The 27,875-nt window shown below is 45.4% G+C and overlaps 1 protein-coding gene across 1 annotated transcript in view; it reads left to right on the top strand.

The window, feature by feature from the left end:
• Positions 1–1,904: 1,904 nt before the first annotated feature.
• Positions 1,905–27,875, top strand: part of ZNF704 (zinc finger protein 704) — a 157,756-nt gene continuing 131,785 nt past the window's right edge. Inside the window, exon 1 of the mRNA XM_069728973.1 lies at positions 1,905–2,129. Coding sequence (XP_069585074.1) covers positions 1,920–2,129 — 210 coding nt within the window. The 5' untranslated portion in view covers positions 1,905–1,919. The remainder of the gene's footprint in view (positions 2,130–27,875) is intronic.

Below are 27,875 nucleotides of genomic sequence, written 5' to 3'. Positions count from 1 at the left end.
TTTGTCCTTTAGTGACAGTATTATGCAATTGTTTGTAAGCGATTGTCCTTTAGGGGCACAATGAAGCGAGTGGGACAGATTTGGGGGTCAGAGCTGCAGGACTATGCCCCCAGTACTGCTCACCACAGCTCTCCCCTCCACCCGATGCCACACGCGCAGGTCCCGGCTGCTCCATGCACATATTTGGGGCGTATATTTAGGGGGTCAGATCTGTAGGACTATGCCCCCAGCACTGCTCTCCCCTCCACCTGATGCCATGTGCACAGGTCCCGGCTGCTCCATGCACATACAGCTCTGGCAAAAATTAAGAGACCACAGCAAAATGTTCAGTTTGTCTGATTTTTCTCTTTATAGGTATATTTTTGAGTAAGGCTAGGGTCACATTGCGTTAGTGCAATCCGTTTAGCGCTAGCGGATTGCGCTAACGCAATGTTTTCTATGGGGCTGCGGTCGGGGTCGCGGTAACGTTCCCGCTCTCGCAGATCCCCGATCTGCGAGAGCGGGGAACGGACCGCGGGCGCGCCTCGGACGCTGCAAGCAGCGTCCGCAGCGCGCCAGGAATCACCGGCGCGTCGCTGGCGCGTGCCGAACATGGCACGCGCTAGTGAAGCGCGTTCCCATTAGCTTGAATGGGCGCGTTAACGGCCGTGTTGCACGGCGTTAATTTCGCCGTGCAACGCTGTCCGTTTAACGCGGTCCCATAACGCAATGGGAACCCAGCCTAAAATGTAAATTGTTATTTTATTATAGAAACTTCGGACAACATGTCTCTGAATTTCCAAGCAATAAATTTTGTATTTTTTTTTTTGAAAAGGAGAAATGGTCAATATTAGAAAAAAAACCAGTGCTTTCAGACCTCAAATAATGCAAAGAAAACAAGTCCATAATCATTTTTTAACAACAATACTAATTTTTTTTTAACTCGGAGTGTTCAGAAATCAATATTTTGTGGAATAACCATGATTTTTAATCACAGCTTTCATGCGTCTTGGCATGCTTTCCACCAGTCTTTCACACTGCTCCTGGTGCAAAAATGTAAGCAGTTCTTCTTTGTTTGATGGCTTGTGACTATCCATCATCCTTTTGATCACATTCCAGAGGTTTTCAATGGGGCTCAGGTCTGGAGATTGGGCTGCTCATGACAGCGTTTTGTTGTGGTGGTCTCTTAATTTTTTGCCAGAGCTGTATTTGGGGAGTATATTTGGGGAGTATATTTGGGGGTGGGGGGGAGGGGGGCCGATCTGCAGGACTTTGCCCCAGGCACTGCTCTCCCCTCCACCTGCTGCTCCATGCACATATTTGGGGGTATAGCTGGGGGGGGCAGATCTGCAGGACTTTTCCCCAGGCACTGCTCTCCCCTCCACCTGCTGCTCCATGCACATATTTGGGGGTATAGCTGGGGGGGGGGGGGCAGATCTGCAGGACTTTGCCCCAGGCACTGCTCTCCCCTCCACCTGCTGCTCCATGCACATATTTGGGGGTATAGCTGGGGGGGGCAGATCTGCAGGACTTTTCCCCAGGCACTGCTCTCCCCTCCACCTGCTGCTCCATGCACATATTTGGGGGTATAGCTGGGGGGGGGGGGGGGCAGATCTGCAGGACTTTGCCCCAGGCACTGCTCTCCCCTCCACCTGCTGCCATGTGCACGGGTCCCGGCTGCTCCATGCACATATTTGGGGGTATAGTTGGGGGGGGGGGGCAGATCTGCAGGACTATGCCCCCAGCACTGCTCTGCCCTCCCCTCCACCTGCTGCCATGTGCACAGGTCCCGGTGCCCCTTGCCCACCCTCCGCACGGTGATGGCAGGAGGTGCCGGGCCAGTGCTGGTGGGTGAGGGCTTTGCTGCACATGGGGAGGTGCTGCATCTGACAGCTCCCAGGACCTGAGGGGGAGGAGACAGGACAGTCCCGGGTAAGAACATGCAGCCTCGCCGCCTCCACAAGCGCTCCGTGCTGGGCACTATGCTGGGCACGGTGAGGGCTTCCTGTGGCATGAAGGAGGCGCTGCCGGCGCTGGGCACGGGGTCATCCGCAGGGCACGGACGTGGCGAGGAGGAGGACGAGGAGCTGGATGTTGTGCAGGACGAGCAGGCACACCGATCCTCATGCCCCCGGTGTGTGCGGTGCCAGGTAGGTGCCAGCAGGAGAATGCGCTGGAGTGGGCGTGCTCGGTAGCCATGTGCTGCAGCAGGCTGCTTGTTTCTCTGCTTGTAACAAAGGAAACTAGTTCTCACCGTGCAGAGAAATGTCTCCAGATTTACTGATCTGCACCTAATGAGGCTTTGTGCTGCCGCTGCCCCTCCATCACTGCCAGGGAAGCAACACATGCCCTGGTGAGGGCACCCGCAGGTGAGCGCCATGCAGCACTGGCACAGGGCTCACACACCCCCTTCTCTGGAGAGAAGCACGTGCCCTGGTGATGGCTTCAGCTGTCAGTGCCCCCAGACCTGGTGCCAGGCTACAATGCTGCCCTCCCCTGAAGCATGTGGGGGCTTTGTGTGACAGCAGCCCCCCCGGGAGTCACCTGTGCCCGGGGGCTGCCTGACAAAGGCTGTACAGTATGTACACCATCTGTCGGTGTATGTGTGACGGGCATCGGATGCACCAAATGTCCCATAAACAAAGCAATTAATGGCAGTGACGACAACGCCTGCCAATCTAATGACATCCACAGCGGTCGATGCCCCTCACATCCACTCGGCTGTCAAGTTGATAAAATGCCGACATGAATGCAAATAACAATAAAAGGCTAAAACACCTGAATGACATTCTCAGTGTGGTGGGCGATATCTGATGTGCGGGTCCTATAGACGTGATGCCAGGATTGTGTGCAGCACTATTGTGTGTGCCAGCGTCTCTCCGTGTGTGGTCAGTGTAGGCATGTGTCACAGTGTAGTGTGTGGCTAATGAGGGGGCTTTGTGTGACACTGGCACCTCTGGGAGTCACCTCTGGGCACAGGGTTACTGTAACAAAGGCGAGCAGTGCTGGGTATAGTGCTTGGCACCACCGCCATCTCTCATGTCATAAATATCCCTCTCACAGGGAGAACTGCCATCATAATAGAAGTGAGGAGTAAATGCACGGAGTGGGTGTGACGGGAACACGGAGCTCGTGCGACTGTTGTGTCAGTGGAAGGACCACACTGGAGAGAAGCTGCGTAACAAAGGAAAGGCCCAGTATATACTCCATACAGGGCTGTGTGCTGAGCGCGGGGCTGAGCTCGCTGGACCGACACAGCCTCAACTTCTCCTCTTCCTCTTCTACCTATACTTCTAACCATTTTTTCTATTCCTCTTCTTAATCTTCTTATTTTTCCTCTTCTACTTCTTCATCTTCCTATATTTCCTTCTTCTTCTGCTTCATCTTCCTATTTTTCCTCTTCTTCTTAATCTTCTTCCTATTTTTCATCTTTGTCTTCCTCTTCTTCTTCCTCCTCCTCTTCTTCAACTTTCTATCTTTCCTCTTCTCCTTCTTCATCTTCCTATTTTTCATCTTTGTCTTCCTCTTCTTCCTATTTTTCCTCTTCATCTTCCTTTTCTTCTTCTTCCTCCTCTTCTTCCTCCTCCTCTTCTTCCTATTTTTCCTCTTCATCTTCCTTTTCTTCTTCCTCCTCTTCTTCTTCCTATTTTCCTCATCTTCCTTTTCTTCTTGTTCCTCCTCTTCTTCTTCCTCCTCCTCCTCTTCTCCTTCTTCCTATTTTCCCCTTCTTCTCTCCTAGGTTCCATCTATTTCTGAAATAGACCACTCGATTACGTCCTACCCTGGTTGTCACTCAGCTTTCCCAGATATAAAAGTAAAAATGACTGAAGGAATCTTGAATTTTCCCCAAAATACAAATATGTAAGCAATGATCATCTACCAATAAAGGATACAGGTTTGAGGGCATTTGTTGATATAAGTGGAATTTCCATTATGAACCCTCTGTGACAAGGAGGGGCATAAAACAAAGAAGAGGGGTCTGACTGCTGCCGCAGATCCCTCAACCACTTGTAGCAGGAGGACATGATGATGTTTTCCACCAAATTCTTTCCATATCGGTGGGTTGATTATCTACACCTTAGTGTGCCCCTTATGAAGAGGGAAAGCTTGCAAAGGTTCTTACTTTCTGTGAGGGTCTTTGCCGGGGTCCCATAATAGCCGCACAGACTGCCTCTATTGTACATATGACCTTGTGACATATTATTATTGTCTCTTGTTTGTTATCGTGTGTCTTAAGGTACCGTCACACTAGACGATATCGCTAGCGATCCGTGACGTTGCAGCGTCCTCGCTAGCGATATCGTCCAGTGTGACAGGCAGCAGCGATCAGGCCCCTGCTGTGCTGTCGCTGGTCGGGGAAGAAAGTCCAGAACTTTATTTGGTCGCTGGACTCCCCGCAGACATCGCTGAATCGGCGTGTGTGACACCGATTCAGCGATGTCTTCACTGGTAACCAGGGTAAACATCGGGTAACTAAGCGCAGGGCCGCGCTTAGTAACCCGATGTTTACCCTGGTTACCATCCTAAAAGTAAAAAAAAACAACCACTACATACTTACCTACAGCTGTCTGTCCCCGGCGCTGTGCTCTGCACTCCTCCTGTACTGGCTGTGAGCGTCGGGCAGCCGGAAAGCAGAGCGGTGACGTCACCGCTCTGCTTTCCGGCCGCTGTGCTCACACAGACAGTACAGGAGGAGTGCAGAGCACAGCGCTGGAGGACAGACGGCTGTAGGTAAGTATGTAGTGGTTGTTTTTTTTTACTTTTAGGATGGTAACCAGGGTAAACATTGGGTTACTAAGCGCGGCCCTGCGCTTAGTTACCCGATGTTTACCCTGGTTACCGGCATCGTTGGTCGCTGGAGAGCTGTCTGTGTGACAGCTCTCCAGCGACCAAACAGCGACGCTGCAGCGATCCGGATCGTTGTCGGTATCGCTGCAGCGTCGCTTAGTGTGACGGTACCTTTAAGGTTTTGCACTAATTCAATTCCTCATTGTTAAATAGGTTATCTCACAAAACCTTATCACCTCACCACCGCTGATTAATGGGGGCCTGACCGATAATTAGAACAGAGATGCTGGGGGGCCCCTCGTCCTCCTACCTGCATGACCACAGACAGAGAAGGGACATGCTTCAGCATACAAGACATTTTGGAACTTTGTGGGAGCACTTTGGGTACGGCTCTTTTCTGTTCCCCATGACTGTGCCCCAAGGTATAAAGCTAAGTCTCTAAAGGCATGGATGGGTGAGTTTGGTGTAGAAGAACTTCACTGGTTGCACAGAGCCCCGACCTCATCCCCATCCAACACCTTTGGGACTAACTAGAACGGAGATTGTCAGTTTGGTGTAGGAGACAGTGTTTGGGGATGTTTTTCAGGGTTTGGACTAAGCCACTTAGTTCCAGTGAAATCTTAAACCTTTAGTTATAACAAGACAATTCTATGCCTCTGATTTTGTGGGAACAGTTTGGGTACGGCTCTTTTCTGTTCCCTATGACTGTGCACAAAGCGAGGTCCATACAGGCACGGTTGGGTGAGTCTGGTGTGGAGAAATGTGACCGGCCAAACAGAGCTCTGTCCTCAATCCCGACCAATGGAGACTGTGAGCCCGGCCCCCTTCTCCAACACCAGTGTCTGACCCCACAAATGCTCTTCTGGATGAATGGGGAAAAAGTCCCACATACACCATCCAAAATCTTATAGAAAGCCACCCCAGAAGTGTGAAAGCTGTTATAGGTCCAAAGGGGGGATCCAACTCCACACTAATGCCTATGGATTAGACTGGGAGGTCAGAAAAGTTCCTGTAGGTGAGATGTGTAGACGTCCCAATACTTTTGTCCATATATTGTATTTTCACCTCACCTCCAGGTTACCTGAAGACTGAACGATAAGGTCTTGGATAAGATAATAAAGGCGTCCATTGGACTTGTTCCTACCAGTCTTGTGAGTGCTTGAGCTTCGTATTCAGAATGGCTGTCCTGCAGAGTATAAGCTGCCTTCTGCAGCAGTCTGCTGCCTGTTATTATTATTATTATTATTATTATTTATTATAGCGCCATTTATTCCATGGCGCTTTACATGTGAGATAGTGGACTCTCATCTGCAGTTCTTACAGGATATGGATGCCTTCAGGCTATGGTTTTTTTTTTTTTAACTTACGGTACATATATGAATTTTGAGCTATAAATCACTTTTGCTAATGGAATCATTAAAAAATGTTCACCATTTCTCTTTTATTGCTTATCCTGCCTATTACTGGCTGCAGAATGAGTTATCTAAGAATCCTTCAGGGAGCTCACTCTGGCAGGAGAGGGTTTTTTTCCCTATTTTATCTTTCTTAGCTCCTGATTCATAATAACACACCACATCAAAACTGATCTGAACTTTGTAGTTTTAAATCAGCTGTGAGAAGCTCAGAAAAAGACAGAAGAACGAGATGAAAAAGAGTTATAAACTCCCCTGTCAGAACAACCGAGTGATGGATTCTCAGTTAAAAGGGTTGTCTCATGTTCTTCCATGGTTAGAATTGCTTTGTGCTTGTAAAAACAAGCAAATGAGAAAATTACTTGTTATTCTCAACAACGTACAGATTTAGTGCTACTGCGCGTTGTTGGTGCTGCAGAGGCAAAACGTTATGTAACAGCATCGGAGAGCACAGGGTTTGCACCATAAGTGCCACAATGCTGCTAGTATGACTGTCAATGAGGCATGGCGTGTAGTGCCCCCCTGGTATAGCGTTTAGTGCCCCCTGGCATGGTGTGTAGTGCCCCCTGGCATGGCATGTAGTGCCCCCTGGCATGGCGTGTAGTGCCCCCTGGTATAGCGTGTAGTGCCCCTTGGCATGGTGTGTAGTGCCCCCTGGCATGGCGAGTAGTGCCCCCTGGCATGGCGTGTAGTGCCCCCTGGTATAGCGTGTAATGCCCCCTGGTATAGCATGTAGTGCCCCCTGGCATGGCGTGTAGTGCCCCTGGTATAGCGTGTAGTGCCCACTGGCATGGCGTGCCCCCTGGTATGGCGTGCAGTGCCCCCTGGCATGGCATGTAGTGTCCCCTGGTATGGCATGTAGTGTCCCCTGGTATGGCGTGTATTGCCCCCTGGCATGGTGTGCAGTGCCCCCTGACATGGCGTGTAGTGCCCCCTGGTATAGCGTGTAGTGCCCACTGGCATGGTGTGTATTGCCCCCTGGCATGGCGTGTAGTGCCCCCTGGTATGGCGTGCAGTGTCCCCTGGTATGATGTGCAGTGTCCCCTGGTATGATGTGCAGTGTCCCCTGTTATGATGTGCAGTGCCCCTGGTATGGCGTGTAGTGCCCCCTGGTAGGGCGTGCAGTGCCCCCTGGTATGGCGTGTAGTGCCCCCTGGTATGGCGTGTAGTGCCCCCTGGTATGGCGTGCAGTGTCCCCTGGTATGATGTGCAGTGTCCCCTGGTATGATGTGCAGTGCCCCCTGGTATGGCGTGCAGTGTCCCCTGGTATGATGTGCAGTGTCCCCTGGTATGATGTGCAGTGCCCCCTGGTATGATGTGCAGTGTCCCCTGATATGATGTGCAGTGCCCCCTGGTATGGCGTGTAGTGCCCCCTGGTATGGCGTGCAGTGTCCCCTGGTATGATGTGCAGTGCCCCCTGGTATGGCGTGCAGTGTCCCCTGTTATGATGTGCAGTGCCCCTGGTATGGCGTGTAGTGCCCCCTGGTATGGCGTGCAGTGTCCCCTGTTATGATGTGCAGTGCCCCTGGTATGGCGTGTAGTGCCCCCTGGTATGGCGTGCAGTGTCCCCTGTTATGATGTGCAGTGCCCCTGGTATGACGTGCAGTGTCCCCTGGTATGATGTGCAGTGCCCCCTGGTATGGCGTGTAGTGCCCCCTGGTATGGCGTGCAGTGTCCCCTGGTATGGCGTGCAGTGCCCCCTGGTATGGCGTGCAGTGCCCCCTGGTATGGCGTGTAGTGCCCCCTGGTATGGCGTGTAGTGCCCCCTGGTATGGCGTGCAGTGTCCCCTGGTATGATGTGCAGTGTCCCCTGGTATGGCGTGCAGTGTCCCCTGGTATGGCGTGCAGTGTCCCCTGGTATGATGTGCAGTGCCCCCTGGTATGATGTGCAGTGTCCCCTGGTATGGCGTGCAGTGTCCCCTGGTATGATGTGCAGTGCCCCCTGGTATGGCGTGTAGTGCCCCCTGGTATGGCGTGCAGTGTCCCCTGGCATGGCGTGCAGTGCCCCCCGGCATGACATGTAGTGTCCCTGGTATGACATGTATTGCCCCCTGGCCGGTGTCATACAAAATCTTGTTCCTGCAGAGCTCCACATCCCAGCTTACAAAAGTTTAGTGTTTGGGCTCTCGCATAATCAATTTTTTCATGTTTTGAAAAATAGGTTCACTATGTACGAGTCCAAAGTATTGCACCATGGACAGTCATGGCCTAAAGTGTTTTCACCCTTGTTCCAGAAAATGAAGTATTTCTCCTAGAAAATTATTGCAATTACACGTGTTTTGTTATACACAGGTTTATTTCCTTTGTGTGTATTTGTGTTCCAGCACAAAAAACTGAGAAAAAAGGAAAAATGGACTAAAATTTCACATAAAACCCCCAAAATGGGCCTGATAAAACTGTTGGCACGCTCAAATTAATATTTCATTGCACGCCCTTTGGAATAAATAACTTCAATCAAACACTTCCTATAACCATGAACAAACTTCTTACACCTCCCAACTAGAATTTTGGACCTCTCTTCTTTTGCAAACTGTTCCAGGTCCGTCATATTTGAAGGCTCCTTCTCTCCACAGGTGTTCAATGGGATTTAGGTCTGTACACATTGCTGGCCACTTCATAACTCTCCAGTAATTTGTTTCCATCCATTTCTGGGTGCTTCTAGTATGTTTGAGGTCATTGTCCTCCTTGAAGACCCATGACCAAGGACACAAGCCCAGCTTTCTGACACTGGGCATTACATTGTGACCCAAAATCCTTTGGTAATCTTCAGCGTTCATGATGCCTTGCACACAGTCATGGCACCCAGTGCCAGAAGCAGAAAAACAACTCCAAAACATATTTGAACCTCCATCATATTTGACTGTAGGTACTGTGTTCTTTTCTTTGTAGGCCTCATTCCGTTTTTGGTAAACCGTAGAATGATGTGCTTTACCCAAAAGCTCTATCTTGGTCTCATCTGTCCACAAGACACTTCCTAAGAAAAATTTTTGGTCAGTATTTTAGATCAGTATTGGAACAATCAGAGGAAAAATGTAATAGAAACACGTCCCCACTTCTGCGTTTTTCACCCACTCCTGGTTTTGGCTTACAGATACTGATGTAAAATACTGAATGTTTGAACATGGCCTAATTCTGCAATTAGCCATGCCCTCCTTTTAACAAAATTACCCTTTAGAATCAGCTATGTTCTCTTTCTGCTGATTAACCCTTTAGAAGCAGAAGTATAATGTGCAGCCCTCCTCCTTGATCTGTCATTCATAATATACAGAGGATTGTAAATAGCTGATAAATGACAATATTCTGTATGGAGTAAAGTTTAGCCTTCTGGTTGGAGATAATGAGAATGTTTGCTTGATTTACATTTCACTGATTTATTGCCCATTGAGATGCTTTGGTAAAAAAAATATCACCATGATTTTGAATCTGTTTAGGAGAATTTAAGTGAAAACAAGGGTAACCAGTTCACCCATTGTGATCTTCAGACCAGCGGGTAGGCGAGTGTTGCATTTTGTACTGCACATTGCAAGCTGAGCTTAGTGAAGTTGCAAGTGAACTGCTATTATTGCACCTGTTGCAAACTGGACCGTCTTTTGCTCATTAAAGGGAATCTGTCAGCAGGTTTTTACTCTGGAATCTGATAGCAGCATAATGTAGAGACAGAGAGCCTGATTCCAGTGATGTATCACTTACTGGACTGCTTGATGCAGTTTTGATAGAACTCCTGTTTTATGTGTTGTAGATGTAGCAGTGGTCAGAATGCTGAGCTGTGTATAACCCCGCCCACACCCCTGATTGGCAGCTTCCTGTGTACACTATGAAAGCTTCCAATCAGTGTTGGGGGCGGGGTTATACAAATTAGCCTGACAGGACTGCGCAAGACATGTAGTCAGGCAGTGATAATCACCTACTGATAAAACACTGATTGTATTGACACTACAGCATACAGCCTAATAAGTGACATATCACTGAAATCAGGCTCCCTACCCTCACATTATGCTGTTCTCAGAATAAATAGCAAAAACCCAATGACAGATTCCCTTTAAAGGGCTTGTACCAAGTTTGTAGGGATAACTTTCCGACAGCTGGGACTGCACCGATTATGAGAACTGAGGCTCTGTAGAGCTTTGTGTGAATGGAGTGGTGGTCCATCATACCCACATCTGCGCCATTATTTTTGCATGGGAGCGCTGAAGACCGTCCAAACCCTGCACTCGGCTGTCTCCGGTGGTGCCATTAAGAATTAATGAAGTGGAGGTGCTCGTGTTCGTCCACCACTCCAGTCACAGGTCCCAATGGTCGAACTTACAGCGATCAGGAAGTCACCCCGTATCTTACAGATAAGGCATAACATCTAAACTTGATACAGCCCGAACAAGCCTGTTTGAGCATTAAAGGGGTTGTTCAAGTACTTAGATATTGATGACCAGGAATGGACTGGGGCTGAAATTCAGTCCTGGCATTTGAAATCACACAGGCCCATGCTGTCCCCGTCCCCAAGCACTGGATGGGATATATTACTAGTACTATTACCCTGGACGGAGGAAAGGAAGATTTTCTACAAGACCAATATTTCTAATGATATCTGTGGCCTACTGGGGTAAGTGATGGAGTCTGCGACTTTGTTCTCCATCCCAACTCCTAACAGTAGGGGTGCCTTGAGACCACCGATCCTGTTAACAACGCAGCAGACAAGGCGGCCCATGACCATTTGCCAGATGGCCGCTCCGGCCCTGTTGATGACCTACCTTTAGGATATGTAATCAATATTAGACTGGTGAGGATCTGACTCTACTTCCATGTTTGCAGCGCTGGCCGGATGTAAGTTAGTATACTGGGATGGACCAGCACACCTCCGTACACTAGAGAATACGCTGCTGAGAACTGTAGCTCAGCTCCTATTAAAGTGAATAGAAGCTGAGCCACAATGACTAGGAGCGACCACCACATAGTTCCAGTTCCATACACAGTTTACAGACCCCACCACCGATATGATAAAGATGACCAGTCCATAGGATAATTTGTTGAGGATGGATAGGTTATCAATATCTAAGTAGTGAACAACCCCCTTAAAATCAACTTTTTTTTTTCCTCTTTCATAGTTGCATTTCAAGATCCATCCCTTTATACTTTTTTCTGTCAATGGAGCGTGTTTTTTTATGCATTTTTTTTATTAACACTATAAATTATTAATTATTTTTACAAATTATGTTATCCTTATCCCATGGGTTAATATAAATTAGAAATATATTTTTGTTTTTTAATGCGTTACTACTTTTCCACAATAAAGCACTTTCATCACTTTTCATCAATGGAGCTGACTGAGGACTTATTTTTTTTGATAAATGATTTGATGTTTTCATCTTTTACAATTATGGGTAATACAGCTTTTTTTATTGCTTTTCCATTTTTTTGGCATGATAAACGAAAAACTTCAATTCTGAAATTGTTTTGTTTCCTTTTTTTTTTCTTCATACAATGTTTTACCTTGATCATTTAATAAGTGTTGTTATGGATGCAGCGTTACTAATTATGTAAACTTTTTTTTAACTTAATAAAGCATTTTAATAGGGTAAAAGGGGTTTGTGTGTCATTCCTTATATTATATGTTTAAACTTTTTATTTGCTTTTTTTTTAGATTTTTGTAAGTTGCATTATGGAACATGTACGAGCTGGATTTCTCATGTAATGTATTGTAATTCTTCTATATTGCAGTGTATTTTACTTGGCAGCACAATGGGTGCACTTGGATGACAAAGCTGGGGGTCATTCATAGGCTTCAGCTGCTGTAGAAACCAAGCGGCTGTCTGCCAATTGGCTACTAGTATGACTGATGGCATGTCTGTAAATAGTACCGCCACGCCATAACAGAAAAATGCCAAGACCTTTGTATAGAAATGAACGTGATCTCCAGAGGTCGGTGACCTCCTTTGTGTGCACAAGGTGTACAATTCTTCATCAGTCACCTGACCACTGCAGTCAATCACTGGCCTTAGCGGTCACATGTCCTCCATGCACTCATGACTGCTGAGGCCAGTGATTGGCTGCAGCAGTCAGGTGACTAATAAATATAATGTCATATTTTAGAATGTTCTCTAAACTCTGCCAAAAGTCCTGAAAACCCTTTTCGAGCTACTAGGTGACTGCTCCCCCTATTTAATAATGTATGGGCGACTTCTTGCTCTCTGAATGTCACTATCCAGTTACTTTCTTAGGGGATTTCACACGCACAATGTATTTTGGAAAAATGCCAGCACAGTTTGAGCCTGACCCAGAACTGGATTCATAAGAATAAGAAATATAAAGGTCTATCCACTTCTGACTTTTTGGCTCCGAAAACTACATCAACAACTGCAGTGGTGATTTTCCAAATGAAAGCCGTGTGTAATACCGCCATCTGCCTGGATACTAGAATTCGTTATCGAAGATCTCATTCCATGCTATTGACAGACTTACCAACTATGGGACAGAGGCAACTACCTGCTTGTTCTGCTTGGCTATGGCTCAGAGCGGTCATGGACTGCACCTGCCAGCAATTCAGCGTTGCTCAACGTCAACAGAGCAGCTCTTCCTCTTCGGGGCTGCTCTGTTGATGGGGTGTGACGTCATGCTGATTGACAGCCAGCTCCCCACACTTACGTAGTGAGGAGTCGGCTGTCAATCAGTATAAGGTTGGCAGTCACATCTCTTCAACAAAGCAGATCGGAAGAGAAGCCGCTGCTCTGTCAACATGACATCAGCGGAAGCCACTTAGTCACTGGCAGGAGCGGTCTCTGATTACTCTGTGTCGGCAGAGATCGGCGTTGGACACAAAAGGTAGGTAAGTAGCAACTATCTGCCTGTTAGTTTTATGCCAATAGTAAAAAAAAGGTCCTGGACCAGCCCTTTAACCCCTTCACCTCGAAGCCTGTTTTCACCTTCATGACCAGGCCAATATTTTCAATTTTGACCAGTGTCATTTTATGTGGTAATAACTCTAGAACGCTTCAACAGATCCTGGTGATTCTGAGATTGTTTTCTAGTGACATATTGTACTTTATGGTAGTGGTAAAATTTGTTCAATACGACTTGTGTTTATTTGTGAAAATATCGGAAACTTGGTGAAAATGTTTAAAATGTTGCAATTTTCAAACTTAATTTTTATGCCCTTCAATTTAGAGAGTTATATCACGTAAAATAGTTCATAAATAACATTTCTCACAGTCTACTTTACATTAGCACAATTTTTTGAAACATAATTTTTTTATTTAGGAAGTTAAAAGTGCTAAAAGTTGATCAGCGATTTCTCATTTTTCCAACAAAATCTACAAAACCATTTGTTTAGGGACCACATCATATTTTAAATGACTTTGAGGGGTCAATATGACAGAAAATACACAAAAGTGACACCATTCTAAAAACTGTACCCATCAAGGTCCTCAAAACCACATTCAAGAAGTTTATTAACCCTTCAGGTGCTACACAGGAATTCATGAAATGTGGAAGGAAAAATGAATATTTAACTTTTTTTCACATAATATTTATTATAGACCTAATTTTTTTATTTTAGCATGGGTAACAGGAAAAAAGTACCCCAAAATTTGTTGTGCAATTCCTTCTGAGCATGCGGATACCCCATATGTTTGGGAAAATCACTGTTTGGGCACACGGCAGAGCTCGGAAGGGAAGGAGCACCATTTTCTGAAATAGTTAGCGGACTCCATGATGTATTTGGAGAACACCTGATGTGCCTAAACAGTGGAAACGGCTAAAAATGACACCACTTTGGAAACTAGACCCCTCAGGGAACTTATCTCAATTTGTGGTGAGCACCTTAAACCCCCAGATGCTTCACAGAAGTTTATAACGTTGAGCTGTAAAAATGAAAAAAAATCACATTTTTCACACAAAAATGTTCTTCTAGCTCCAATTTTTTTTTATTTTCACAAGGGTACCAGGAGAAAATGCACCAAATAATTTGTTGTGCAATTTCTCCTGAGTATGCAGATACTCAATATGTGGAGGAAAACTACTGTTTGGGTGCATGGCAGGGCTTGGAAGGGAAGGAGCGACATTTTACTTTTTGAATGCCAAATTTGCTGGAATCATTAGCAGATGTCATGTCACATTTGGAGAGCCACTGATATGCCTAAAGAGTGGAAACCCCACACAAGTGACCCCTATTTGGAAACTAGACCCCTCAGGGAAATTATCTAAATGTGTGGTGAGCACCTTGAACCACTAGGTGCTTCACAGAAGTTTATAACGTTGAGGTGTTAAAAAAAAAAATCACATTTTCCCCACAAGAATGTTCTTTTAGCCCCATTTTTTTGATTTTCACAAGGGTAATAGGAGAAAATGGACCCAAAATTTGTTCTGCAATTTCTGCTGAGTACACCGATACCCATATGTGTGGAAAAACTACTTTTTAGGCGCACGACAGCGCTCAGAAAGGATGAAGTTACGGTTAAGATTTTCATGGAATATTCTGCGGTGTCATGTTAAGTTTGGAAAGCTCCTGATGCACCTATAGAGTGTACACCCCCCACAGATGACCCCATTTTGGAAACTAGACTCCTCAGTGAACTTATCTAGATGTGTGGTAAGCATCTTGAACCTCTAGGTGATTCACAGAAGTTTAAAAAACACATTTTTTCGACAAAAATGTTCTTTAAGCCCCAAATATTTCATTTTCACAAGGGTAACAGGAGAAAATGGACCATAAAAATTGTGCAATTTCTCCTGAGTTCAACACTACCCCACATGTGGTCAAAAACTACTTTTGCAGGGATCATATTAACACCACAGGTGTGTCACAGAACTTTATACCATTGGGCAGAGAAGAAAAAATAAGTACATTTTTATCGCCAAAATTTAGTTTTAGCCCAAGATTTTACATTTTCACACTGGGAAATGGGTAAAACGTGCACAAAAATTTGTCCCACAATTTCTGTTGAATGTGAAAATACCCCATATGTGGCTGTACAGTACTGCTTAGTCACACAGCGAGGCTCGGGAGGGACTATAATGAGGCAGCAGAGTTCCTCTGGACTCCGTCTGGCTTCTGTTCAATGTTGTCTGTTATGAAAGGCAATTCAGTACTACAATGGACATAGCGGTCAGAGCACATACAGTGATCTGACAATAACCCAAAATCATAGAACGAGCTCTGAGACGTGGGAACTCTGCAGACCGCAATCCCTAATCCTCTCCAAACAACACTAGAGGCAGCCGTGGATTGCGCCTAACTCTGCCTATGCAACTCGGCACAGCCTGAGAAACTAACTAGCCTGAAGATAGAAAATAAGCCTACCTTGCCTCAGAGAAATACCCCAAAGGAAAAGGCAGCCCCCCACATATAATGACTGTGAGTTAAGATGAAAAGACAAACGTAGAGATGAAATAGATTCAGCAAAGTGAGGCCCGACTTTCTTAACAGATCGAGGATAGAAAAGGTAACTTTGCGGTCTACACAAAACCCTAAAGAAAACCACGCAAAGGGGGCAAAAAGACCCTCCGTACCGAACTAACGGCACGGAGGTACACCCTTTGCGTCCCAGAGCTTCCAGCAACAAATTAGACAAGCTGGACAGAAAAAATATCAAACAAATAGCAAAGAAGAACTTAGCTATGCAGAGCAGCAGGCCACAGGAATGATCCAGGGAAAAGCAAGTCCAACACTGGAACATTGACAGGAAGCCAGGATCAAAGCATTAGGTGGAGTTAAGTAGAGAAGCACCTAACGACCTCACCAGATCACCTGAGGGAGGAAACTCAGAAGCCGCAGTACCACTTCCCTCCACCAACAGAAGCTCACAGAGAGAATCAGCCGAAGTACCACTTGTGACCACAGGAGGGAGCTCTGCCACAGAATTCACAACAGTACCCCCCCCTTGAGGAGGGGTCACCGAATCCTCACCAGAGCCCCCAGGCCGACCAGGATGAGCCACATGAAAGGCACGAACAAGATCGGGAGCATGGACATCAGAGGCAAAAACCCAGGAATTATCTTCCTGAGCATAACCCTTCCATTTAACCAGATACTGGAGTTTCCGTCTTGAAACACGAGAATCCAAAATCTTCTCCACAATATACTCCAATTCCCCCTCCACCAAAACCGGGGCAGGAGGATCAACAGATGGAACCATAGGTGCCACGTATCTCCGCAACAATGACCTATGGAATACGTTATGTATGGAAAAAGAATCTGGAAGGGTCAGACGAAAAGACACAGGATTAAGAACCTCAGAAATCCTATACGGACCAATGAAACGAGGTTTACACTTAGAAGAGGAAACCTTCATAGGAATATGACGAGAAGATAACCAAACCAGATCCCCAACACGAAGTCAGGGACCCACACGGCGTCTGCGATTAGCGAAACGTTGAGCCTTCTCCTGGGACGAGGTCAAATTGTCCACTACATGAGTCCAAATCTGCTGCAACCTGTCCACCACAGTATCCACACCAGGACAGTCCGAAGACTCAACCTGTCCTGAAGAGAAACGAGGATGGAACCCAGAATTGCAGAAAAATGGCGAAACCAAGGTAGCCGAGCTGGCCCGATTATTAAGGGCGAACTCAGCCAAAGGCAAAAAGGACACCCAGTCATCCTGATCGGCAGAAACAAAGCATCTCATATGTTTCCAAGGTCTGATTGGTTCGTTCGGTCTGGCCATTAGTCTGAGGATGGAAAGCCGAGGAAAAAGACAAGTCAATGCCCATCCTACCACAAAAGGCTTGCCAAACCCTTGAAACAAACTGGGAACCTCTGTCAGAAACGATAATCTCTGGAATGCCATGTAAACGAACCACATGCTGGAAGAACAATGGCACCAAATCAGAGGAGGAAGGCAATTTAGACAAGGGTACCAGATGGACCATCTTAGAAAAGCGATCACAGACCACCCAAATGACTGACATCTTTTGAGAAACGGGAAGATCAGAAATAAAATCCATAGAGATATGTGTCCAAGGCCTCTTCGGACCGGCAAGGGCAAAAGCAACCCACTGGCACGAGAACAGCAGGGCTTAGCCCGAGCACAAATCCCACAGGACTGCACAAAAACACGCACATCCCGCGACAGAGACGGCCACCAAAAGGATCTAGCCACCAAATCTCTGGTACCAAAGATTCCAGGATGACCAGCCAACACCGGACAATGAACCTCAGAGATAACTTTATTGGTCCACCTATCAGGGACAAACAGTCTCTCCGCTGGACAACGATCAGGTTTATTAGCCTGAAATTTTTGCAGCACCCGCCGCAAATCAGGGGAGATGGCAGACACAGTTACTCCTTCCTTGAGGATACCCGTCGGCTCAGACAAACCCGGAGAGTCGGGCACAAAACTCCTAGACAGAGCATCCGCCTTCACATTTTTAGAGCCCGGAAGGTACGAAATCACAAAGTCAAAACGGGCAAAAAACAGCGACCAACGAGCCTGTCTAGGATTCAACCGCTTAGCAGACTCAAGATAAGTCAAGTTCTTATGATCAGTCAATACCACCACGCGATGCTTAGCTCCTTCAAGCCAATGACGCCACTCCTCGAATGCCCACTTCATGGCCAGCAACTCTCGGTTGCCCACATCATAATTTCGCTCAGCAGGCGAAAACTTCCTGGAAAAAAAAGCGCATGGTTTCATCACTGAGCAATCAGAACCTCTCTGCGACAAAACAGCCCCTGCTCCAATCTCAGAAGCATCAACCTCGACCTGGAACGGAAGAGAAACATCTGGTTGACACAACACAGGGGCAGAAGAAAAACGACGCTTCAAGTCTTGAAAAGCTTCCACAGCAGCAGAAGACCAATTGACCAAATCAGCACCCTTCTTGGTCAAATCGGTCAATGGTTTGGCAATACTAGAAAAATTGCAGATGAAGCGACGATAAAAATTAGCAAAGCCCAGGAACTTTTGCAGACTTTTCAGAGATGTCGGCTGAGTCCAATCATAGATGGCTTGGACCTTAACAGGATCCATCTCGATAGTAGAAGGGGAAAAGATGAACCCCAAAAATGAAACCTTCTGCACACCAAAGAGACACTTTGATCCCTTCACAAACAAAGAATTAGCACGCAGGACCTGAAAAACTGTTCTGACCTGCTTCACATGAGACTCCCAATCATCCGAGAAGATCAAAATGTCATCCAAGTACACAATCAGGAATTTATCCAGGTACTCTCTGAAGATGTCATGCATAAAGGACTGAAACACTGATGGAGCATTGGCAAGTCCGAATGGCATCACTAGGTACTCAAAATGACCCTCGGGCGTATTAAATGCAGTTTTCCATTCATCTCCTCGCCTGATTCGCACCAGATTATACGCACCACGAAGATCTATCTTGGTGAACCAACTAGCCCCCTTAATCCGAGCAAACAAATCAGATAACAATGGCAAGGGGTACTGAAATTTAACCGTGATCTTATTTAGAAGGCGGTAATCTATACAAGGTCTCAGCGAACCATCCTTCTTGGCTACAAAAAAGAACCCTGCTCCTAATGGTGACGATGACGGGCGAATATGCCCCTTCTCCAGGGATTCCTTCACATAACTGCGCATAGCGGCGTGCTCAGGCACGGATAAATTAAACAGTCGACCTTTTGGGAATTTACTACCAGGAATCAAATTGATAGCACAATCACAATCCCTATGTAGAGGTAGGGCATCGGACTTGGGCTCATCAAATACATCCCGGTAATCAGACAAGAACTCTGGAACCTCAGAAGGGGTGGATGACGAAATTGACAGAAATGGAACATCACCATGTACCCCCTGACAACCCCAGCTGGACACCGACATGGATTTCCAATCTAATACTGGATTATGGGCTTGTAGCCATGGCAACCCCAACACGACCACATCATGCAGATTATGCAACACCAGAAAGCGAATAACCTCCTGATGTGCAGGAGCCATGCACATGGTCAGCTGGGTCCAGTATTGAAGCTTATTCTTGGCCAAAGGCGTGGCATCAATTCCTCTCAATGGAATAGGACACTGCAAGGGCTCTAAGAGAAACCCACAATGCTTAGCATACTCCAAGTCCATCAAATTCAGGGCAGCGCCTGAATCCACAAATGCCATGACAGAATACGATGACAAAGAGCAGATCAAGGTAACGGACAGAAGAAATTTTGACTGTACCATACCAATGGTGGCAGACCTAGCGAACCGCTTAGTGCGCTTAGGACAATCAGAGATAGCATGAGTGGAATCACCACAGTAGAAACACAGCCCATTAAGATGTCTGTGTTCTTGCCGTTTAACTCTGGTCAAAGTCCTATCGCACTGCATAGGCTCAGGTTTAAGCTCAGACCGATCTGAATGGCCAAAGACATAGACTCATTCAAACCAGCAGGCATAGGAAATCCCACCATGACATCCTTAAGGGCTTCAGAGAGACCCTTTCTGAACATAGCTGCCAGCGCAGATTCATTCCATTGAGTGAGCACGGACCACTTTCTAAATTTCTGACAATATACCTCTATCTCATCCTGACCCTGACAAAGAGCCAGCAAATTTTTCTCTGCCTGATCCACTGAATTAGGTTCATCGCACAGCAATCCGAGCGCCAGGAAAAACGCATCGATATTACTCAATGCAGGATCTCCTGGTGCAAGAGAAAATGCCCAGTCCTGAGGGTCGCCGCGCAAAAAAGAAATAACAATCAAAACCTGTTGAACTGGATCACCAGAGGAGCGAGGTTTCAAGGCCAGAAATAATTTACAATTATTTTTGAAACTCGGAAACTTAGTTCTATCTCCAAAAAACAAATCAGGAATAGGAATTCTTGGTTCCAAGATAGCTTTCTGATCAATAGTGTCTTGAATCTTTTGTACTCTTGCCGAGAGCTGATCCACAAATGAAGACAGACTTCTAATGTCCATCGCTACACCTGTGTACTGAACCACCCAAATGTCTAGGGGAAAAAAAAGGCAAAACACAGTGCAAAGAAAAAAAAATGGTCTCAGAACTTCTTTTTTCCCTCTATTGAGAATCATTAGTACTTTTGGCTTCCTGTACTGTTATGAAAGGCAATTCAGTACTACAATGGACATAGCGGTCAGAGCACATACAGTGATCTGACAATAACCCAAAATCATAGAACGAGCTCTGAGACGTGGGAACTCTGCAGACCGCAATCCCTAATCCTCTCCAAACAACACTAGAGGCAGCCGTGGATTGCGCCTAACTCTGCCTATGCAACTCGGCACAGCCTGAGAAACTAACTAGCCTGAAGATAGAAAATAAGCCTACCTTGCCTCAGAGAAATACCCCAAAGGAAAAGGCAGCCCCTCACATATAATGACTGTGAGTTAAGATGAAAAGACAAACGTAGAGATGAAATAGATTCAGCAAAGTGAGGCCCGACTTTCTTAACAGATCGAGGATAGAAAAGGTAACTTTGCGGTCTACACAAAACCCTAAAGAAAACCACGCAAAGGGGGCAAAAAGACCCTCCGTACCGAACTAACGGCACGGAGGTACACCCTTTGCATCCCAGAGCTTCCAGCAACAAATTAGACAAGCTGGACAGAAAAAATATCAAACAAATAGCAAAGAAGAACTTAGCTATGCAGAGCAGCAGGCCACAGGAATGATCCAGGGAAAAGCAAGTCCAACACTGGAACATTGACAGGAAGCCAGGATCAAAGCATTAGGTGGAGTTAAGTAGAGAAGCACCTAACGACCTCACCAGATCACCTGAGGGAGGAAACTCAGAAGCCGCAGTACCACTTCCCTCCACCAACAGAAGCTCACAGAATCAGCCGAAGTACCACTTGTGACCACAGGAGGGAGCTCTGCCACAGGATTCACAACAGTTGTCCTTTTCAGAAGTGCACAAAAATGAGATTTCTTCACTTTTATGCACACCTAAAAAGATGGACTCTGCAGGATCATTGGCCAGACGGCATCTGCCTCATTATAAGGAATCTTCCATTGGGGGTTTCGTCTGAATGACGTATTTCAGAGATTTACACGGAAATTCAGCGCAGAGCGCAGGATAAATGTGCACTGTACCTTACTGTGATCTTTGGGAGGCAGAATGACAAAAAAATCAGGTCATGAATTGTTTTTATTTATTTTTATTAATTTTTTTAAACCATTCCTCGTGTTTATAAATGATTAGACAACTTTATTCTTCGTGTTACAGCAATTACAGTGATACCAGATTTATATGGGGTTTTTTTGTTTGGCTGCTGTCACACACTAAAATATGCTTTTTATTGCTGTTTTTGCATGCCTATATTTAGATAGCTATAATTTTGTCATATTTTGGCTGACAGTCATGTGAGGGCTTATTTTTTGCCAGCCGAGTTGACGTTTTTATTGGTACCATTTTCAGGCACATGTCATTCTTCAAGACTATCCCTCCGCAAACATTAAGATAGTCCACTCCATTCATTTGAATATCAAGATCTGGACCTGTCAATTTTCCCTAGAATACATTGCCGTTAGTAAATCTCTTTTATAACCTTCACATTGATTGGACTGCTATAACTATAAAACCTTGCTCTTGTTGGTGTGATGCCACCCCCAGAAGAAGGCAGTACGCCGAAACGTGCGTTGGGGCAGGCACCACCACACACAAGAGGAAATTTGTCTGTTGCACTGTTGTGCCATGTGCTTTTGATGTTTTCTTTTCTCTTTGACTCAAGCCATTGTATGTAGTATTTGGAATGTTTACATTGCAGCATAATCTATACAGCCTCTTTCTAGTTATCATTGCGGGTGAGTGATGCCACCTTGTGGTTTCCCACTTTTTGGCAACCTTCTATATATACTTTTTTTCATGATCAATAAAGTTATACATTTTAATTTTTGGTTCTCCTGTACAATTTTTTATATGATATAATTATGTCTGTATAGAACTATTTAGGCTTCCATGATAGTTTGTTGGCACGTCATGATTTATAATGATTTAATTTGGTGTTTTTTTGTAGACACAACTCCCCCTACACAATGTTAACATAGCAGTGTACATGCGCCGGCCATAGGCATAATGGCGATGGCCGGCCCAAGCGCACTGCTATGTTGATGTTGTAGCAAAATTCTTCAATAAAGTGGCACCGGAGTCAGCGTTTTGTTGAAGACACTTTGTGAATTTTGGCATCATAGTGCGGTAAGTGCACGACCTGACTCCGGCGCTGCACTGCTTCGGACAGAAGAACGCATCCACCATTAGATAGAAGACTAGCTCTTGAACCCGTTGTATCCTCGGGTGACGAGCATTTTAATTGGTACATTTATACAACTTCAATAAAATAGCGCCATAGCTCACGCTATGCGCACATGCTGACTTTGGTGCCATTTTATTGAAGTAATGTACTACAACGTCAACATAGCAGTCTGCATGCGCTAGGTATAGGGATAATTGCTGAACTGCTATGTTGACGTTGTAGTACAATTCTTCAGTAAAATGGTGCCGGAGTCAACACGTGCGCATCCCATGATATATGGCGTCATTTGGTGAAGACACTGTGTCTGCAAATTCACACACACAGTGTCTTCAAAAAAATGGCGCCGTAGTGCGGTATGCACACAAGCTGACTCCGACACTATGGGTGTGCTTTGACTCCGACGCAGGCACTGTCCATCCTGTAAGGACACATCCACCGTTATATATAAGACGGCCCCTTCCGAATACCTTTTTCCTTCAGACGTAAGTCCCAACGGGACCAACGAACGGATGCCAAAATGCAGTGTGAAAGCAACCTTAACTTTTCTGAGATACAGCATGTGTTAAAGTCAATTGCTGCAATCATGAATTTCTGGCTTCAGAGATGAAATTTACCTGTAACCTCAATACGTACAGTATTGATGATTTTTAACTATCAACAACACACCTTTTTAGGGCAGTCATTAAAGGGATAGTCTCAAGTTTGAAAGTTATAACTTCCCGATCACGGGGGTGTCTGACCACTGGTACCCCTTTGTTCCGGAGAAGTGGGGCTCTGAAGTTCCTCATGTGAATAAAGTGGAGTTCGACCATGCGCACTGATGCTCTGTTCCAGCTAATCTACTCCAGCCAAGTTTGAGCTCCAAAAGTCAAACAGCGCACCTTCCCTTTCCAAGCTCTGCCAAAACAGCAATTTTTGACCTCACGTGGGTTATTGCCCTGCTAGAGATAAATTGCTTAACAATTTGTGATGCCCATATTTTCCTATTACCCCTTGTGAAAATGAAAAATTAAGGCTAAACTAATACTGAAATAATTAGATTTTTATTTTTTCAATCCACGTTGCGTTAAAGGGAACCTGTCACCCCCAAAATCGAAGGTGAGCTAAGCCCACCGGCATCAGGGGCTTATCTACATCATTCTGTAATGCTGAAGATAAGCCCCCATGTAACCTGAAAGATAAGAAAAAGAGGTTAGATTATACTCACCCAGGGGCGTTCCCGCTGTGGTCCGGTCCGATGGGTGTCGCGGTCCGGCCCGGGGCCTCGCATCTTCTTACGATGACGTCCTCTTCACGGTACGGCTCCGGGAAAGGTCAGAGAGGCCCGGCGCCTGCGCACTGCAGTACTTTGCTCTGCCCTCGACAGACAAAGTACGCCTGCGCCGGAGCCACAGCGTGAAGACAAGAAGAGGATGTCATCGTAAGAAGATGGGAGGCCCCGGACCGCGACGCCCATTGGATCGCACCGCCCGCCCAGGTGAGTATAATCTAACCTCTTTTTCTCATCTTTCAGGTTACATCGGGGGCTTATCTACAGCATTACAGAATGCTGTAGATAAGCCCCTGATGCCGGCGGGCTTAGCTCACCTTCGATTTTGGGGCTGACAGGTTCCCTTTAATTTCTGAGAAGCACCTGAAGAGTTAACATGTTTCCTGCCAGCAGTTTTGAATCATTTGAGGGGGTGCAGTTTTTAAAATAGTTTCAGTTTTATTTTTTTTTTTTTAATATATATCGGGCCTGCAAAGTCACTTCAAAAACTGAATAGGTCCAAAAATAAGTGAGATCTGTAAATTTCCTTAAAAAAAATGAAAAATTGATGCAAAATTTTAATGCTTACATCCTAACAAAATAAAAGGAGGTTTGAAAGAATGACGCTGACGTAGTAGGCACATGGCAAATGTTGTCTATCAACTATTTAGTGTGGTATTATTGTCTCGATTAAAGGGAACCTGTCACCCCCTTCCCCCTCAGGCGTTTGTAACTAAAAGAGCCACCTTGTGCAGCACAAATGCTGCATTCTGACAAGGTGGCTCTTTTAGCTATGATGCCTGCACACGCTGAAATAAACATTTATAAAATGTGCCCCCTCATACCCTGAAATCGCCAGGGAGGTGGGACTTTCCTTCCTAATCAGACGCAGCGCAGCCGTCACTCCGGGCCTGTGCGCGCCGGGCGCAGCCTCCTCTTGCAGCATTATTGTCCCCGGCTCCTGCGCATTAATTTTTTTTTTTCGGGCGTGCGCAGTTGCGCTGCCCTTTGTACTTACAGCGCAGGCACCGAGGACGATAATGCAGCAAGAGGTGGTGGTGCCCGGCGCACACAGGCCCGGAGTGACGGCTGTGCTGCGTCAGATTAGGAAGGAAAGACCCGCCTCCCTGGCGATTTCAGGGTATGAGGGGGCACATTTTATAAACGTTTATTTCAGCGTGTGCAGGCATCATAACTAAAAGAGCCACCTTGTCAGAATGCAGCATTTGTGGGTCACGTGGGGCCGCTCATTTACAGTGATGAATATGCGGCTCCACCCCTATGGGAGGTGGAGCCGCATATTCATGACTGTAATCGGCGGCCCCACGTGACCGCTCATACCGTAGAAGGTGTGGCCAGGACAGGAAGCAGCGCCAGCCAGCGAGGGAGCCGGGTTAGTATTTTAAGAACAGCGGGCGGGCGCACAGGGGGTGGGCACATTGATCTTTATTTTAAACACGAGAAACAAAAAAAAAGGAATATTCATATCTTCTCTACAGCAAACGCTGCTGCAGGGAAGATATGAATGGTGGCTTCAGCACCACGTGGGGGGACAGCACCACGTGGGGGGTAGCGCTGTCTCCTGCACGGCACATGGACTGCACACGGACAACGTTTTGACTTTAATGGGTCCGTGTAATCCGTGCGCTCCCACGAACACTGACATGTCTCCGTGTTTGGCACACGGAGACACGGTCTACAAAAAATCAATGACATCTGCACAGATGCATTGATTTCAATGTGTCTACGTGTGTCAGTGGCTCCGGTACGTGAGGAAACTGTCACCTCACGTACCGGAGCCACTGACATGTGAAACCGGCCTTAAGGATCTAAGCATTGAAAGTTAAACAATTGCAAATTTTTCTACATTTTTGTAAAATTTCAGTAATTTTCCTAAAAATACAATACATATTAGACTAAATGTACAAATAATACAAAGTACAATATGTAACAAAAAAACTTTAGCAGGATTACTAGGATATGTTGAAGCATTCAAGAATTATTACCACATAAAGTGACACATTATATTTGAAAATTAGGGCTCTGTCATTAATTCCCTCAGGCCACAGCCTTTTTCACTTTCTTGACCGGACCAAATTTTTAAATTCTGACCAAAAACTCTAGAACACTTTTAGATATCCAAGTGATTCTGAGATTGTTTTTGTGGCACATTGTACTTCATGATAGTCATAAATTCAGGTCAATATGAGTTGCAGGTTTTTTATGAAAATATCAAATTTGAAAAATTCTCAATTTTTGAACTTTGAATTTTTATGCTCTCAAAGCAAATAGTCATATCACACAAAATAATAAATACATAACATTTACTACATGTCTACTTTATGTCAGCATCATTTTTGAAACTTTTTTTTTGTTAGGAAGCTGGAAGCTTTACAAAAATAGCATTAATTTATATCATAATTTCAACTAAGTTACAAATCCTATTTTTTAGGAACCACTTCACTTTTGAAGTGACTTTGAGGGTCTTATATGTCAGAAAACCCCTAAAGAAGACAAAAGTATAAAAACTGCACCAATCATGGTATTGAAAACCACATTCAAGAAGGTTGTTAACCCTTCAGGTGCTTCACAGGTTTAATAGCAAAATGGAAGAAAATAATGAAAAATTCATGTGTTTCACTAAAATTTTGCTTTAGCTCCAAACTTTTCTTCATTTTCACGAGGGTAACAGGAGACCGTGGACCACCCAATTTGGTGAAAAACTACTGTTTGGGCACACAGGAAAACTCGGAAGGGAAGGAGCACTATTCCAGAAGGGAAGGCTCGGAAGGGAACAAGCATTTTTCAAGCTCATATTTGGCCGGAATATACTGTGGATGCCATGTCGCACTTGAAGAGTGACTCATTTTGGAAATTACAATCCTCATTCAATGTATCTAGGTGTATGTTTACCATCTTGAACCCACAGGGGCTTCCCAGAATTTTAAAATATTGGACTGTAAAAATGAAAAATAGATTTTTGATTTTTTTTTTCACAAAAATTTTGCTTTTGCCCCAAATTTTTCAATTTCTCAACAGAAAAAAATGTGCAACAAAATGGATGGTCCATTTTCTCCTGAGTATGCCAATGGCGCATATGTGGGATTATACTATTGATAGGGGACACAGCAGGAATCGAAAGGAAAGGATAGCTATTTGACTTTTTGAACGCAGATTTTTAAATGTGATCCCAACTGTTATGTTAAACATTGTTATGTAAAATGCTCCCAAAAGCTTCAACTCAATCCACAAAAAAAAGTCCCCAGTTAGGTCTGACATCTGTTAACGGAAATATAGAGGGTGTTATTGCACGTGTTATTGCACATTATTGGTAGTACAAAGGCTCTGTAAAGGCAAAATGGCTCCTCGCTCCCACAAAAGAAACTCAGCAAATTCTGCGCTCCCAAATCCAAATGCTCCCTCCCTTCTGAGCCCCAGTGTACCCATTTCATGTCCACATGTTTGGCATTTCTGTAGCGATGAGAGCTCACCTAATTTACAGGTAAATGTCTAAAGATGCACGAGCTGGGCATAATATACTGGTGGCTACAATGGACTAGTGACTACAATGGCTGTTTGCAATTTTCACTTAGCAGCGTCTTCTGCTGCTTGTTTCCGAAAAACACCCATAGAGTTAAAATTGTCACCTCTCCTGTAGATAATGTCCCAAATGGAAATGGGGACAGTTTAGGGGGCTTCTGCTTTTCTAGCAGTTAGGGGCTCTGTATATGGAGTCTGCAAACTATTCTAGGAAAATCTGCGCTCCAGGAAGCAAATAGCGCTCCCTCTCTCCCAGGTCTCGCCTTATGGCTAAGCAGTACTACACAGCCACATATGGGTGCCTTTTTTACCCATTTCCCAGGGTGAAAATGTAAAATCTGGAGTTAAAACTAAATTTTGGTGGTAAAAATGTGATTATTTTTTCTTCGCTGCCCAATGGTATAAAATTGTTTGACACATGTGGTGTCAGTATGATCACTGCACCCGTAAATGAATTGATTGAGAGGTATAGTTTGTAAAATTGAGTCACATATGGGGGGTTGTGTTTGATGTTTTGGCACCTCAGGGGCTCTGCCAATGTGACATGGCACCCTCAAACCAGTCCAGCATAAACTGAACTCCAGTATGGCGTTTCTTCCCTTCTGAGCCTTGCACTGTGCAAAAAATTGGGGGCTAAGAGAACATTTTCGTCTCAAATTTTGTATTTTTTATTTTTTATTTTCACGGCTCAATGTTATAAACTTCTGTGAAGCACCTGGGGGTTCAAGGTGCTCACTACCCA

This window comes from Ranitomeya imitator, chromosome 6 (genome assembly GCF_032444005.1).
Source record: "Ranitomeya imitator isolate aRanImi1 chromosome 6, aRanImi1.pri, whole genome shotgun sequence".
Lineage (NCBI taxonomy): Eukaryota > Metazoa > Chordata > Amphibia > Anura > Dendrobatidae > Ranitomeya > Ranitomeya imitator.
Note: the sequence above shows the minus strand (reverse complement) of the source record. Positions and strands in the feature narration are given on the sequence as shown.